The sequence below is a fragment of the Lactuca saligna genome, chromosome 5 (genome assembly GCF_052625555.1).
Source record: "Lactuca saligna cultivar CGN05327 chromosome 5, ASM5262555v1, whole genome shotgun sequence".
NCBI classification, from domain to species: domain Eukaryota; kingdom Viridiplantae; phylum Streptophyta; class Magnoliopsida; order Asterales; family Asteraceae; genus Lactuca; species Lactuca saligna.
This window is the reverse complement of record NC_136421.1, coordinates 318,884,379-318,900,794: the sequence shown is the minus strand read 5'-3', so window position 1 is coordinate 318,900,794 and position 16,416 is coordinate 318,884,379. Positions and strand designations below refer to the sequence as shown.

At 32.5% G+C, this 16,416-nt stretch overlaps 2 protein-coding genes across 2 annotated transcripts; one reads left to right on the top strand and one right to left on the bottom strand.

Moving 5' to 3' along the window:
* Positions 1-1,132: 1,132 nt before the first annotated feature.
* Positions 1,133-3,025, bottom strand: LOC145047122 (uncharacterized). Its single transcript, XM_078995361.1, has one exon. The coding sequence runs from the start codon at positions 3,023-3,025 to the stop codon at positions 1,133-1,135; it is 1,893 nt and encodes a 630-aa protein (XP_078851487.1).
* Positions 3,026-5,372: 2,347 nt separating this feature from the next.
* LOC145048763 (epoxide hydrolase 1-like) lies at positions 5,373-11,571 on the top strand. Its single transcript, XM_078997358.1, has 3 exons — positions 5,373-5,888; positions 10,863-11,098; positions 11,201-11,571. The coding sequence occupies exons 1-3, from the start codon at positions 5,424-5,426 to the stop codon at positions 11,445-11,447; spliced, it is 948 nt and encodes a 315-aa protein (XP_078853484.1). The 5' UTR covers positions 5,373-5,423; the 3' UTR covers positions 11,448-11,571.
* The last annotated feature ends 4,845 nt before the right edge of the window (positions 11,572-16,416 follow it).

The window sequence follows — 16,416 nt, the reverse complement described above, 5'->3', positions numbered from 1 at the left end:
TGGAAAGGAGTTGCCTACGTGATTGTGAAGTACAACCGCATTTCAAGAGGTTGTGGACTTGACCTTGATACGATCGTGAGAGGATTGGGACACACGTCTTTATAATAGTGTCAAGTTGTATTTTGCTAGAAATTTAATAAACTAGTATGTATTTTACTTTCTGGTATTCAAATGGGTTGATGGGTTCAATTCTTAGAACACCCTGATTCTCGAGTAGTTGCAAGTGTATGATACTAAGTGGAAATTCAATCGTTTCAATATTTTCATTATGTACTAGTTTGTTTTTGTTTTGATAAGGTTATGTTTGTTCAAGGGTTACACTAAAATAGGGGATTATTGTTGGCGATTTTAGTGTTACCATGTCATTTTATGTAACTGGAACTAACATGTGAGCTAAGGGGCTTCATATTTTATATTCTAATATATGTACGAGTTTGTGCGCAGTGCACACATGTATAAGATCAAATTAGAAGTAGGGAGCTGCCCCTGGGTCTGGGGTTTCCAAAGGGGCAGTGCCCCTAGCGGGGTCCAAGCGGCAGAGCCGCTGGCTGGGGTCCCGCTAAATTCCAGATTTTACATATGGGAACATAGTGGTAAAAATCGAATTCTTGAGGGTGATTACGGTAAAGCTAACGAAATTCGTTAGTTTTGAAAACCCTAAATTCTCATTAAATTCCGGATTTTCCTGACTTGCTTCCAAAGCAACCCATGACGGCCAACCCTAAGAAGAAAACCCTAATCTCGTTTATTTACTCTTCTCTTTGAGAAGCGACACACGAAAATCATTAGCTCTTTTTTCTTCAGACGAACATAAAATTCTTCTAGCGACTTGGATTACGATTTTTGTACATAGATTCGTAAGTGTTCTTTTGGATTATTTTAGTCTGAATTTCTTGCAACCCATACATAGGGTAGAAATAGCATTTCGGAAAATGTCCACACGATCCAAAAGATATTCACAGGGCCGGTCCATTGTTTTTTACTACCCGGGGCGAGATAAAAAAATTATGCCCTTATATGTGTAACGTACAATAACAAAAACATATAATCAAATAAATGTAATAATTTCTAATATAAAAAATGCAGTAATTTTTATAATCAAACAAATAACACAACCAAAATATACAAAAAATCACCTAAAACGATGTCTTCGGGCATTTTTTGAAGCGAAAACATCTCTTATTTTACAATAATCAATATTTTTTAGAAAATCACTTTCAATACTTAAAATTGCTAATCCATTCAATCTTTCTTGAGTCATGGTACTTCGGAGATACGATTTCAAAAGCTTCAATTTTGAAAAACTTCTTTCTGCGGAAGCAACCGTAACCGGCACCGTCAATAATATCCTATATGCAACCAACACATTAGGGAACATATCCATTCTTCTTGCATACTCCATTATTTGAATAGATGTCCAAGGACTTCGACTTTTGTATGCTTCATCCGGCAACATTTTCTGCAAAAGTTTTAACTCAATGAATAAACCATCTCCATCAATATCATAATCTTCACCATTTTTCAAATTGGACTCAAGATTTAAACAACATTTCTTTAATTCATCATCAACTAAAGAAACTAATTTGGAACCATCAAACAAAAAACCAAATATCGATTCAAAATATTGCATTTGTTCAAATCTACTTTTTAATTGAACAACAGCCATATCAACAAGAATAAAAAAATAATCTCTTTTAAATGCTTCTTGAGAAGATTGGTGTTCTCTTTCGGTATTTGGAATTTCATCAAAATGTTGTTTTCTTTTTTTATTGCGTTTTTGAGGAAATTCGGGTTTAACTTTAACACTATTTGCTATTTCTTTTGCTTCACTAATAGCAAAGTCAAACCCACTTTCCCTATATTCTTCAAAATAATTAATTAACCCTTCTAAATTTTTTACAGCAACATCAAGAAGCATTTCTTTGGATTGTAACTTTTTGCTTACCAAATTAATTTTGTACAAAATATCATACCATATAACTAAACTTAAAATAAATTCAAAACTAGAAAATTCACCATTTACTAGTGAATCAGCATCTCTACACACTTGTCCATTATCACTTATTATAAATAGTTTTTTTAAAGCTTTTCTTATTTGATAAAATTGTGTTTTTATTGCTTTAACACATTCAATATGACTTTCCCAACGAGTAGCTGATAACGATTTAAGTGTTAGATCATCAACAAACTCAAGTAAAACACTCCATCTTTTGGTTGAATTGGAAAAAACATTATAAAGCGTTTGACATGTACCAAAAAAAGTTTTTGCCTTTTGGCAAGAATTTGCCATATCACACAAAACCAAATTTAAACTATGACATCCACAAGGCATATAAAAAGCTCTATTATTTATATCAAGCAATCGTTTTTGAACACCTTGGTGTTTACCTTTCATATTTGCCCCATTATCATACCCTTGACCACGAACATAATTAATATCCAAATCAAGAGATTTTAGGGCATCTTGTAAAACATTAAAAAGACCAAGACCGGATGTATCTTCTACAATTAAAAACTCTAAAAAAAACTCTTCAACTTTTAATGGAACACTTTCCAAATCTACACATCTTATAATCAAAGTCATTTGTTCTTGGTGACTAGCATCCGGAGTGCAATCAAGAATTATAGAAAAATATTTTGCCCTTTTGATTTTTTTTATAATTGCACATTTTACCTCGGATGCTAACATTTCAATTAATTCATTTTGAATTTTATGACTAAGATAATGATTATGTGTTTCTTTGTCTTGAATCATTCGAAAATGTTCTTTCATTACCGGATCCCACTCCGCAATTGATTCAATTACACTTAAAAAATTGCCACTTGAGTTTTCATAAATTTTTTCATTTGTACCACGAAAAGCCAAGTTATTTTTTGCTAAACATTTTACAACAGAAATAATTCTAACCATAACTTCTTTCCAATGTTCGGTATCTTTTTTTATCATTTCTCGAATTTCTTTGTCAATTGTTTCGTTTTTATTTAACCTAATTCGCGTTTCATTCCATGTTCTTAAATTATCCATATGATCGGAACTATTTTTCATGTTGTTTTAATGTTTCACTAAGATGCTTCCAATCTTTAATTCCTTCGGTTGCCAAACTACTTTTAGTTCGATTAGTTTTAAACAACTTACAACAAAAAACAAAAAACTTTATCAAGTTCTTTTGAATACACTAACCATTTTCTATCAAAAGAATCACCATTTCTTAATTTCCGAATGAAAAAATCAAATGAAAAATGTCTACCAAGTGAATCTTTTGGAAAAATTGTGTTGGTATCAACTTCTCTATTTGGCCCTTTTTCTATTAGTAAATCTTTCATTTTTGAATCTAAATCATCCCATACTCTAGGATCAAAAATATTAAAATCACTTGGTTTATCTTTATTAAAAAAATCATTTTTTTCAAAATCATTGGAAATATCAACCGAATCATTGGAAGTACTAGGTGGAACATTAAAATTATTAACCGGATCATTGGAATTTTGATTTCTAACAAAATATTTATTCAAAGACCCTCTTAATTGATTAGCCTCTTCTTGTTCTTTTCTTTTTCGTTTTCTATTTTGAGCACCCGATGGTTGTTTTCGGGGAAACATATTTAAAAATCAGCAAAGAAAAAAGCTAAGCAAAGAAAAAAAATCAATAATTCTAGTTATAAAAGTTAAGCAAAGAAAGATACAACCTGGCCAAAGTTTTCATTTTTATTTCCCACTTTGAAGATGCCAATAATCCGAAAATTAAAACATACAATCAGAAATACAATGAAATAAATATATACCTTTCAAGATTAAAACTACAATGAAATAAATATATACAATGCCAATAATCTGAAAATTAAAACTACAATAAAATAAATATATACCTTTCAAGATTTCAAAATAAACAAAAATCAGCCTCCCAAGTCCCAAGTCCTAATTCACATCACAGAAACAAAAACAAAACTTTAGATAATTCAGAAACTGTGGTACAAAAACAAAACTTTAGATAATTCAGAAACTGTGGTTGATGTTCATACAGAAATAAAAAAAAAAAAATCATTAGAAGAAAAATAGAAAACTTACCCTAATAAGTTGAAGAGCACAAAAAAAGAATTCAGAAACTGTGGTTCACTTCGTTTTCTATTTGAAAACAATTGAAAATTCCAATTTCCAAATCTGCAACTCAAACAACAAATCACAATATTCAATTAATCATATTAAGAAAAAAGAAACAATGATTGAAGAAAACTCATAGACTCACAGTCAATTGAAGAAAACTCACCCAAAATTCGAGTTTATCAGAATGAAGAATATAAATTGACAAATTGCAATCAGAAGAAAACTCAGTAACTCACGGGCTCACGGCTGTGTTTGATTTCTTGCCTTCTTCACTGGTTCGTACTTCCCTTCGTTTGTTGTCAGTAATTACTAATTAGAAATCATCAAAGATTTATTGATTGAAATTGAAAGCATCGGCTGAATAAGAAATTGATTGAATAAGAAATTGAGAAGAAGATTGAATAAGAAATTGAGAGGTCAAGATTTATTGATTGAAATTGAAAGCATCGGCTGAATCGGTGATGCTCACACAACAAACACGTTGAATCCATTCGACCGTTGTTCGACCGACTCCTCATCTCCCGACTCCTCATCTCCCGATTGCGCTAAATCGCTAATTCACTTGGCGCTCAAGATCGTTGAATCAGAATGGCGAATGCCCTAATGCCGACCGCGACTTGGACTGTTAGAGTAATTGTTGGACGCCTGGACTATTAGAGTAATTGCCAATTGGGTTTAATTTTTGGGCCAAAATTATATATATATATTATAAATTACTGGATAAAAAATATGCCCCCATTTTTTTGATGCCCTGGGCCTAAGCCCAACTTGCCCATGTAGTTGGGCCGGCCCTGGATATTCATATCTCCAATATAAACCTTAATTCCTCCGGCTTTTGATACTTAAAAAAAATGATGAAAAGCATCTATTTTTGTATTTTTTTTTTTCCCGATGTCATTTTTTTTTTTTTGTCATTCGTTAATACAAAAATAGCTTTATGTTTTTTTTATTTTTTTTCCATCCATAGTTCATGAGTTTTTTAGGTCGGCGTCTATTTGAACGAACTAGTAATAAAAGACCCTTGGTTACTGGACAATGGACATGGACGACAGAGCATTTGATTTTTTAAAGATTTAATAGTTTGCACCCTCAAAATCAAATCAACATATCTACTCATAACGGTTCTCCCACTTTTACATTCACGAGCATTATCAATCTTTAATAACATTGTTATTGCTGCCTTTCTTTTTCGGTGTAGCCCCACCGCCCCCACGCACACTCCTCTGTCGAGGGCCGATGGACTAATAACCAACGCAAAGCAAAACCTTATAAAAAACGAATAATCTACTAACTACAATCTACACACAAAAACAAAAACAGACATGGAGAATATACAACATAAGTCAATCAAAGTAAATGGCATCACTATGCACGTGGCTGAGATCGGAGAAGGCCCTGCCGTGCTTTTCGTCCATGGCTTCCCGGAGCTCTGGTACACATGGCGTCACCAGATGCTGTATATATCCTCCAAAGGCTACCGTGCCATCGCACCTGACCTTCGTGGCTTTGGAGATTCGGAAGCACCGCCTTCCTCCACCAGCTACACGGCCTTCCACATCGTCGGAGACCTGGTGTGCTTGCTTGACTCGTTGGGGCTGGACAAGGTTTTCCTAGTGGGTCACGACTGGGGTGCTATAATCTCATGGTACCTGTGTCTTTTCCGGCCAGACCGTATCAAGGCTTTGGTTAACATGAGCGTCGTGTATAATCCCAGGAATCCCTTGGTGAAACCTGTCCAGTTCATGCGACAGACTTTTGGCGACGATTTCTACATCTGCAGGTTCCAGGTGATTCATGATTACTACCCTCGTTTTCATTTTCATTTTTTTCTTTTAAATAATAAATGTTAGATTCTTTTTTATTATTATTATTATTATTATTATTATTATTATTATTATTATTATTATTATTATTATTATTATTATCGACACATCTACTTTATTATAAAGATTTTTTTTGACACACGTTACATTATTATTCACTAGGTGTAAAACCCGTGTATTACACGTTGATTAAAAAGAAAATAATTTTGAAATAAGAAATGAAGAAAAATATTAATTGTAATTTATTATAATATGTATTACATTTGATACTTTACATATATTTTTTTTTGAAACGGCAAATCTAACCTACTCTTAAACTACACCTTAAATCCACCTATGTCCACGACGGGACTTGAACCTTCAACCTCAAGGAGGGAGGGCAACACCGGGTACCGCTGGGCTAGAAGCCCTTTGGTTGATACTTTACATATATATAACTATAAGATTATGTCGCTTTTTAATTTTAAAAATTGAAAAACCATAAAATGACAAGTGAATATTATTTATTTAAAAAATATCACAAAATGACAAGTGTCAAAACTCATTAGAGATTGACATGCGGCAAAAAACCTTCATTTATTAGAGAGGATTTTGCCACATCTAATTTTATGGTTATTTTAAATTAATTTTTATTCCACTTGTTATTTTATGGCTTTTCTATTTTATTAAATTTCATATATTATTTAAATTTAATAATAAATGCATATTAATTTAATTAATGACATTCCTTCTAATTTCAAAATTACTAAATTAAAGTTTCATTATTTATTTTTATTTATCTATCTAAATTATTTGTTTAAATTTAAAAGAGAAAAAACACACTTTAATTTTTATAATTCAATATTTTTTTTTCATTTTTCTTATAAATTCAAAATTTTCAAATATTTTAAAATTTATATTTAAATTTTCTTTTAAATAAACTCATGTAATACATGAGTCTTACACCTAGTAAAATTTTTAAACATATACACCTCGTATCAAAGCTTTTACACACAAAAAATAAAAATCTACATATTTAAAACAAATACTAGTGGTAAATGATTTATTCTTTCAAAAGGCATAGGTGGCCATTAGATGGCATGGGGTGGGGGTTAAGTGCCGAGAGGGGTAGCCTGAGTAGTGGTAGTGTGGATGGTTGGTTCGGTATTGTTCCAAAGGAGGTTTCATGGAAAACAACATGGCAAGAGGTGATGAGTGGATAGGTCGTGACATCTAAAACCTCGATGACAATTCGAGTGACCAAGGAAAACACATAGTATTGAGAGTAAGGAGAGTTTTTTTTATGGGTATGGATCTGAGGGTACCAACGGCACCCGAAAACAATAAAGTGGGAAAATGGTGGGGGTTTGCTGAAGAGTTCGATGAACATGATTTGATTGTGGGTAGTCACAGATATGGTAGTGTATAAGAGGTAGATTGCCATATGTAAGGCTTCCACCCACTATATTGGTAGAAGATGAACATGGAATATGAGAGTACGAGTGATGTTATTTAGAGTTCTAGTCATACATTCACATCTCGTTTTGTTTTGTTGGGTTGTGCAAGGACACTAAAAAAAAGGTATGCAAATTTTGGTAGAAAAGTAAGTGGAATTTGTGGTTATCGAATCTGCCCATGCATCGTAACGACTTTATTTCACAAATGAATTGAGTTTTTACATAAGCGTGAAAATATAAAATTTTGGCAAATACATCATTTTTACGTCTTAATGTGTAAATCTTGACAAAATGGAAAAATGATCAAAAATAACTATATGTAGTCTGAACTAAGTAACAGGGATGTCTATAAATTTAAGTAAACAATATTAAACAAATTTGGAACCTTAGAAATTGAATTAGAAAAAAAACGACGAATATGCTTATAAGTTGGTAAGCATGCCACGACAATTACTAGTGCTTTTATTACAAGAAGACGAATATGCTTGCCAAGGTATTGGAAGTTGCTACTACTAATCATAAGACGCAACTGAGGGGCGACGGTTGTCAGATTTTATGCCCTGGATGTTGAGATGGCCTGCTATTTTGGTTGTGAGGGTTCCAAGAGTTTTAACAAACAAAAATGATATATGATGGGACTCGAATCCGCGTGCAAAATTGTTGGAGGATGTAAGTGTTTACAGTGGATAACTTGTGTGAGGCACGTTTTAGAAAGACATTGCTTCTCTAAAAGAAGTATTCTCTCTGTCCCAAATTAATAGTCCATGTTTCCTTTTTGGTGTGCCGAAAAAAATAGTCTACTTCTAAAAATGAATATCACTTTTACCAAAATATCCCTCATTATTAATTAACAAAATGCAACCACCATGGAATTAAACTACCTTTGAATTAAATGCAACCACCATGGAATTATATGTAACAAAATGCTACAATTGGCATTTCATTTAATAAAGTTAGTGTTAATTAATGTTTCCTTAATCTATGTGTTTTTTATCTGTGCACAATAATTTTGGGACGGTGTGAGTATTAAACATGCTTTGAGGAAGTTCATGAGAGAAAAACACAGTGTCTGATAACAATAGCGATGTTCTCAAATTAAGGAGTAAATCTCTTGATAAGGTACGTAACAAGTCTTTTCGGGAACGGGATCGTCAATATTAGCCAATAAATTAGAAAGAAGCTTATTCTTATGTAAATATTGGGAGATTGACCAGTCACCTAGAACAATTCTGTGGAATTCATTGTCCAACCATCTTTGGTTTTCATAAAAAGGTCTTTGATACTTTTCCACATAGATTGGGGAATTAGTACCCTTCTTGAGGATCATGGTAAGAAGGGAATAAGTGGTAGTACCATAAATCCACATCTTGAAAATAGAGAAAAATTTATGTCATTTTTTGTTGTAAGTTTCGGTTGGAGAGGAGATTCGTCGAGATGGTTGATGTCGTTGTAATAGATTAAGTGGGTCTCAACCAGTTCACGCCACACATCATAGCTCAATTTGTTTATGTTTAGGGTTAGTGGGAAATATACTTTGATGTTGGTAATTTGTATGTTTTTTATTGGTTGTATAAGTGGGGTGTGGACCATTATTATTAGTAGAGAGAGTATGATATCATATTAAACTAATATAATTTCTTGTGAAATAGTTTTCCTCACAAGAAATTACAAAAGTACGAGTCATAAAGTTAGGTTAATATTAGTAGGTTAAGAAATACAATATTAACCTAACTTTATGACCTAGATACATGTACACTAATACATAATATATGGCTATTCTTGGAATTGGATTAAGTTTCTATCAGCTGATACATCATGTCTTTACAAGGTATGTTTAAAATATCTAAAATCAAAAAACAGTCAAAAAGTGAATTTGAAAAACCAAAAAGTGTACCGATTTTTATTAAGTGAGATTTTCTAACATGTGTCATAAGGGCATACATAGCAATCATTAGTTAATGATAATATTACCATAATTAAATGTGAAATGTATTAATTATAATTAATATTATCATATTTAAATGTGAAATGCATTCATAATCTCCATAATAAATGAATTTTACATTTATGGTAATGTTTTTTTATAATTAATACTTCTTATATGTGGTCTTATGGAATATATTAGAAAATCAATTATTAAGTTACATATTACACAACTACAAGTAGGCGATATTATTTATTTTTTTTAATATTTGGATATATTTGTTTAAACTTTAAATTTGAAATTATTGTTTTGACCTTCTAAAATATTATACCCAAAGATCATCCTCATTTAGAATTTTAATATGAAGATTTTAGTTTTCACACACATGTATTAATTATTAAATGATCAATCAGATAACCTGATAATGAATTTCAAAGAAAAACATTTTTTTTCAGTTGGGTTTAGGTTTAGGTTTAGGCTCACAAAATTAACGAACCAATAGCTTTAGTTAATCTTCTGAAATAAAATTATGTTTTGGTTAACTATACACGAACATCACTTTATAAATGGAGGCATGATAAGTGTTTTAACTTCATCAAAATTCAAATCAAATATATTGATAAATGGTATGATCAGTCATCTCCAGTATGTGATATTTTTTTCTTTAGAAATGAAAATTATAGTATTTTAAAATCTATGTACAAATGAACTTTAACTTTGATATACAGAAGCTTGTATAATTGATGACATTCATTTTCTACATCTCTCATATTAATTTACAAACTCTTAATGATAATTGTAAATATATGATGAGCCTAAGATTGTCTCTCCAAAAAAGCCCTCACTGAAAGAAGGGGGACTCCAACATATATAGCCACTTATAAGGTTGTGTTGCACTGATATGAGATACACTAACAATCTCCCTCATAGTCGAAGGCTCGATGAGGATAGACAAGGATGTGCTGAGTCACGGCGGTGCGAGACCCTAACTCTGATACCATGTAAATATATATGGAGCCCTATATTAACTATCCAAAAGAGCCCTTGTAGAGAGAATGGGGACTCCAACATATATAGCTACTTATAAGATTGTGTCGCATCGATGTACGATACACTAACAATAATGATGGTAATTAGTAATATAGTAAAGCTAATAAGTTCCCAATCGATAAATTTTAATTTTCTTGAAAATATATTATATTTCTTGTAGGAATGAAAGAACAACATATACATAACTCTTTAAAAAATGGCATGTATAATTCATATATATGACTAGTCATTCATTTAGACTTGGTTTTTCTTGAAATACTTGTGATACCAAATTTAACAAATGAATGTTTTATTATCTTCCATGATATTTTGGAAAATACTTTGATATATATATATATATATATATATATATATATATATATATATATATATATATATATATATATATATATATATATATATATATATATATATGTTTATTATCTTCATATCTAATTCAAGAATAAGCATGCATGAAAAACAGTATTTCAAATAAATTTTTTTGGAAAATATTGATGTTCAAGAATGGTGTACGTTCGGTAACTATAGGAAATAGGATGGGAAGAAGAGTTTGCAAAAGTGGATACAAAAAAACTATTGGCGTCATTTTATTTCAAACGAAATCCAAGCCCACCAATGATGCCTAAAGACTATGCCAAGTTGTTTAAACCAGATCAAACCATGGTACCTTGTTGGTTTACGGAAGAAGACCTTGACTACTTTGCATCCAAATTTCATGCCACGGGATTTGCAGGACCATTCAATTACTACCGTTGTTTTGATCTGTATGTAATCAAAACTAACTTGCTTAATTAATTATTATTTAGTTTATAATTTGATGTTGTAGGGTTACTTGTCTAATTGGGTTCTAACTGTTTTGATTACAGAAACTGGGAACTATGTGCAGCATGGACAGGATCTAAAATTGTAGTCCCAGTGAAATTCATAGTAGGAGACATAGACATAACGTATAACTTTCCAGGAATAAAAGAATACATTCATGGCGGTGGATTCAAGGAATGGGTAACAGGACTGGAACAAGTGGTGGTCATGGAAGGAGTTGGTCACTTCATCAATCAAGAGAAGCCACAAGAGATCAACAACCATATTTATGACTTCATTACCAAGTTCTAATTAATTCATAAGTGTATGTAGGTGTGTTTTATTATAATTTGGATATGATTGATGTAGCTACTCCATATGGTACTTTACTTTACATGCAAGAGTTTTCACATTAAAATTTACCTTACTTTCAAAAGTTTTCACGTCAAATGTTACTTTATAATCAAAATCATGCAAATGACATGTATTCAATTCATGTTATTACACTATTACTTTTAATTTCCATTTTTTATTGTACATGTTATCTGCTAGTTAACACATCTTATTTATACTTAACTGAAGCCTAATCACTTTTAGTGCTACTCCATTTCTAGACCAAAATGGGATGAACAAATTATAATTTTAGAATAATGTTTTCTAATAAAATATTATCCTATAGGGTCGCTCTAAATACAAGGATTTGTGCGGACAAGGTTTGATAACTCAAACATTGAATTAACTTAAAATCAATGTCTATTTGTAATGAACATCTGGTCAAGTCTGATAAACCAGTCTTGTCTCTGAATAGAGACAATCAACAAAGTGCTTAATATGGAATAATAATAAGTATGAGCAATGTAAAGTAATTCAAGCACAAGAAGAATGTAAAAGAGAATGAATGAATGAATGATTCTTGATTAGAGTGAAAATGTGCACACTTCTTTATCTTGATACAAATATGACAACTCCTTAAATAGTCAAGGAGTGACTAAAAGACAAATCATATAAAGTGTGCATGGACTGAGAGACTTCTGAAGATCAACAAATTGACACAGTCATTTTTATTGATCTTGTCTCTTGTACTATACTAGAAAACAATAAGAACAATACAAAATAGTACTTGCAACAATTAATGCATTACAGATAAAAAAAATGTTTCTAAACAACCATAGATCTCGGACAAGTCTTCACTTCAAAACATCTTTAATTCAAACTCAATCTTTAGCTTGGAAGTCTTCATCTCGGATTGCATAAGGATCACTTTTCCATGTTCTAACAATCTCCCCCTAAGTGACCTTACCAATCTTTTGACTTGTCACTTGGCTTCATCAAAGACAAACATGTAAGCACTCTGGAGCCAGCTTCAAACCTTTATGTACCATTAGAGATGCTCAATAAATTTCTTCTTGATGTGTTCAGAAGAATCATTCTTGGAAGAATTTAAGGTGAACTTTTGAAGAATCTTGGTTGGAACAAGATGTTTGTCAAGAACTCGGAAAAATTCTTTTGGATATGTCTTTTTCTTGAGATAGAAAAAACCAAGTCCAGGTTCTTCAATAGGGCCTTCGACTAAGATTCCAGCTTCAGGAAGCTAAGTACTGATTTTGGCCATTAAATTTTTAGTTCTGAACAGGTGAGCAAACTCCACATCAGATCTACAATATTCAGCAATGTACTCATTTAGAAAATTGATAGTAGTTTTGAAAGCTACAATGCTAGATTCATTTGTCTGACGATCTTTGAGATGAATAGTTATGGTAAGAATGTCATTCGGATTCATCGAAGGAAAGTTGGCATCAATGATTGTAACAGTGGTTTCCTTGTTTCGAGATATGAAATATATGTAGAGAATACAGTCGAAATCAAACTTACTTTGAACCTTTTTACCATAACAGCAATCTTGGTAATTCTTTTTCGAGACCACACTTCCTTTTGAGGTCATGCATTAATGGAATAGAATGTTCTTAATCTCTCATGCTCAGTTTGGATGATAGTTTGTGGATCATTGTATGGATGCAATGATGATAACTTGATGTAGAAGCGTCCATGGGGAGAGATTGGTAAGTCAAGTTTTTTTGAGTCATTTCTTTGAAGATCAAAATACATGAAGGGCACAAAGTTTATTTCATGTAAGATTCCTTCTCGGTAAAGCGGAGAAAGGCGTAACATCGGATTGGGATTATCTTTAAATGCTTGAATCCGAATGCTTTCTTCCAGAGCTTGTTGCATTTTTTCATTGGACCAACCCTCGGACTTTTTCAGCAACTTCACTAGGTTGTCTGATTCGAAAGCGATCCTTTTCCCCTTATCTTTGAGAGGATCTCCTTGAGTAGAAATAAAGGAGATGATTTGTTGACCGGATAGAGTGATGAGTAGCTCGGATGGAGGAGGAACCAAAGACGCTTCAGGAATCTTATTGGGTTTCGTAGTGAGAGAACCTTCATCAATTTGGACAATCCTCGAAGTGGGAATTGGAGGAGGCATTGGTTGAGTGGTTTGAAAAGCATTAATAGTCAAAAAAAAAATTATATTTTCCATGTTACGAATCCTTTTGAAGGCTTCTGATAGAGATGGTGGCCAAGAGACTGAGGACCATTTCTTTTTAACTTCTTTTGAAAGGATTTTGGTGATTACGGGTTGTTCCCTAATGACTTGAAGTCAAAGAATCACAATACTCACCAGATAATTTTCATTAAATTCATCTTCTGTTTCAAGAGCTTCTACTTCGACGATTTCTTCATCACTAGTTTGATCTTGGAGCTCATATTCCAAGATAGGTTTCCATTGAACTATATTCTATCCCACTCTTACATGGGAAGACCTTGCCTCCAATTCAAGCAATGCATCTAATTGCAAACTTTCTAACCGTTCGAACACCCTTTGAAAGCTCATGTTGATTTGATTAGAAAGTGAATCATAAGCATCGATGGTTGGAGCTTGGGATTTGAGATGGTCAAATGTTTCTTCCATGATTAACAGAAGCTCATCAAACTTGTGGTTTGGAATATCCATAAAGTGTTAAGCTGATCGGATGACCATGATGAGAATTTCTTGCATCAGTATATTCATGGCATCATTGTGAAGAATTTCCTTCTCTAATCTCTGAATTTGCTTTTCATGACGAACATGAGTCTTCTTGATAATTTCGTTTTGGATTAGGCGTCTAAGCCCATAACTATTATTGGTATGTACTTGACTTGAGAGTAGCATGGTCCATTTGGGTTGCATGGCACCGGAACAATCTGAAGGATGGATAAATGAGAAGAGGTTATTTATGGTTTATTAATATATTATAAGTTCTAATATATTAATATGAAATCATATTATTTGATTAGTATTGATTAAGAATTAATTTGGAATTGATTTTGTGATCAAAAGAGACTAATCAAATATAAGGGGTTGATTTGGTAAATCATTCATTCTTATAAAGTAAGCCTATAATCCATAGTTCTTCATGTTAGGTTAAATCCATGTGGTAACCCATGGATACTCCATGAAGGTTTTAACCCATAGAGCATGAGGGATATGGAAAGTCATTAGGGTTTACATGGTGTAACCCCTAGTTTGCCACACTATATAGGAACCCCTCTAGCTCTTGAAATTGGCACATAAGTGGCACTAAGGAGTGACTAGTGGAAACACAATAGGGCAAGCTGATTTTATGAGTGCAAGTGACATCTTCTCAAGTTCCTCCATTTTTTGGTGGTGTTGTGTGATTCCATTTGAGGTGCAACACTTAGGGCACTAAGTTCTTAAAGGTCCAAGGGTTCCAACTACACTAAAAGGTATGTTATTTAACTTGTATTTCATGTTGTTTATACTCCATTATATGCTAGTTAGGATGATGCTTTAGAATATTGAATGTATGCATGTATAATAGAGAAAACATAGATCCAAAGCATCTAGGGTTTCATGTACACCATAGGAGTGTTAGAATGCTCAAAACCCCTTCAGTGGTATCAGAGCCTAGGGTTGTTTTGAATTATACTTGATGCTACTTGTTGTTTAAGCTTGAAAAAAATCGATTTTCTGCTGATTTGGACAATGGACTCGCTGAGTCCAATGGTGGACTCGTCAAGTCCAAGCACAAATCTGACCAACTCGTCGAGTTTGTTCATACACTCGACAAGTTGGTGCTCTAGAATGCAGATTTTCAAGGTTTTTTGCTAGAATTGGACTAGGATCATTAACCTAAGTTGTTTTTGAACTTATAAACCTATTTTTGATGTGGTAATGATCATGCTTATCCAATTTTGAAGATAATTGTCAAAGCTTCATGTTTTGTATTAGTTTATATGTTATGCTAATTACATGAAATTTGTTTGAGATGAATTATCTTGTTCATATGAATTTAATCTAGAGCATGGACATTATTTGACATGCTTGTTAGTTTATTTGATGATCTTTATAAACTTTAATGTAATCCATAACTTGTCCTCTAGTTATGGAAAATGAAAAGTTTTTCTATTAAAGAATTCATTAAACTCATAGGTTATGGTGTTGAAGACTCTTTTTCCATAAATGTTTTTATGAACTCCATAACTTGTCCTCAACTTATGGATTTTTCAAGAGTTTTTTCATTAAAGCCTATAGTAAACTCATATGTTATCGATTCCAAAAGTTTTGAAAAGTTCAAAACTTTCCCTCAAGTTTTGGAATTTGTAAATGTAGAACCTTCTTTTGATACATTTAGTTCCAAACCCTAGAATTTTAAAAGTTTAAAATTCAACCCTTATAATATTATAATATTATAGGTTTAATATTTATATATATATATATGTGTGTGTGTGTGTGTGTGTGTAAGAGTAAAGTCAGTCTTACCGTTGGTAGGCCTCATTCACGAAGTCGGTCTATGAGGGGGGTATAAGGTTAATGCCTATAAAATGACAGTTTAATGGGTGTCCACTCTCACTCACCGCTTCCTTGACTGGTGGAGGGTCGTTAGCCGAACGGGTAGGATAGGACTCTAATTCTCCCTTAATTAAAAGTATAATGATAAATATAAAGTGACTAAACACTTATTAATTCTCAATCTTAGTTACTTTAGGAAAATATGAATATGGTGCTAACCCATGAAATTGCACTTTGCACCTTGTTAAGTCGTTAGAGGAGCATTTGTGGTTAACCGGCAAACTAATATGGAATGAAAGTGTGTGGCAAAGGATAGCTTGATGTTAACCATAGATCAATGGAGTGTGTGTGGTTAACCGGCTCATTGATTAGGTGGTTGTAACATTGATTGTACCAAGCTAATTTGCATGGTTATTCACACCTTGTTTGT

Bases quoted from the DNA above. Each gene is read 5' to 3' on its own strand.
- LOC145047122 (XM_078995361.1), bottom strand. From the start codon at position 3,025: ATGGATAATTTAAGAACATGGAATGAAACGCGAATTAGGTTAAATAAA.
- LOC145048763 (XM_078997358.1), top strand. From the start codon at position 5,424: ATGGAGAATATACAACATAAGTCAATCAAAGTAAATGGCATCACTATG. The intron at 5,889-10,862 runs GTGATTCATGAT...CGGTAACTATAG, and splicing joins TCTACATCTGCAGGTTCCAG to GAAATAGGATGGGAAGAAGA. The intron at 11,099-11,200 runs GTATGTAATCAA...TTTTGATTACAG, and splicing joins TACTACCGTTGTTTTGATCT to AAACTGGGAACTATGTGCAG.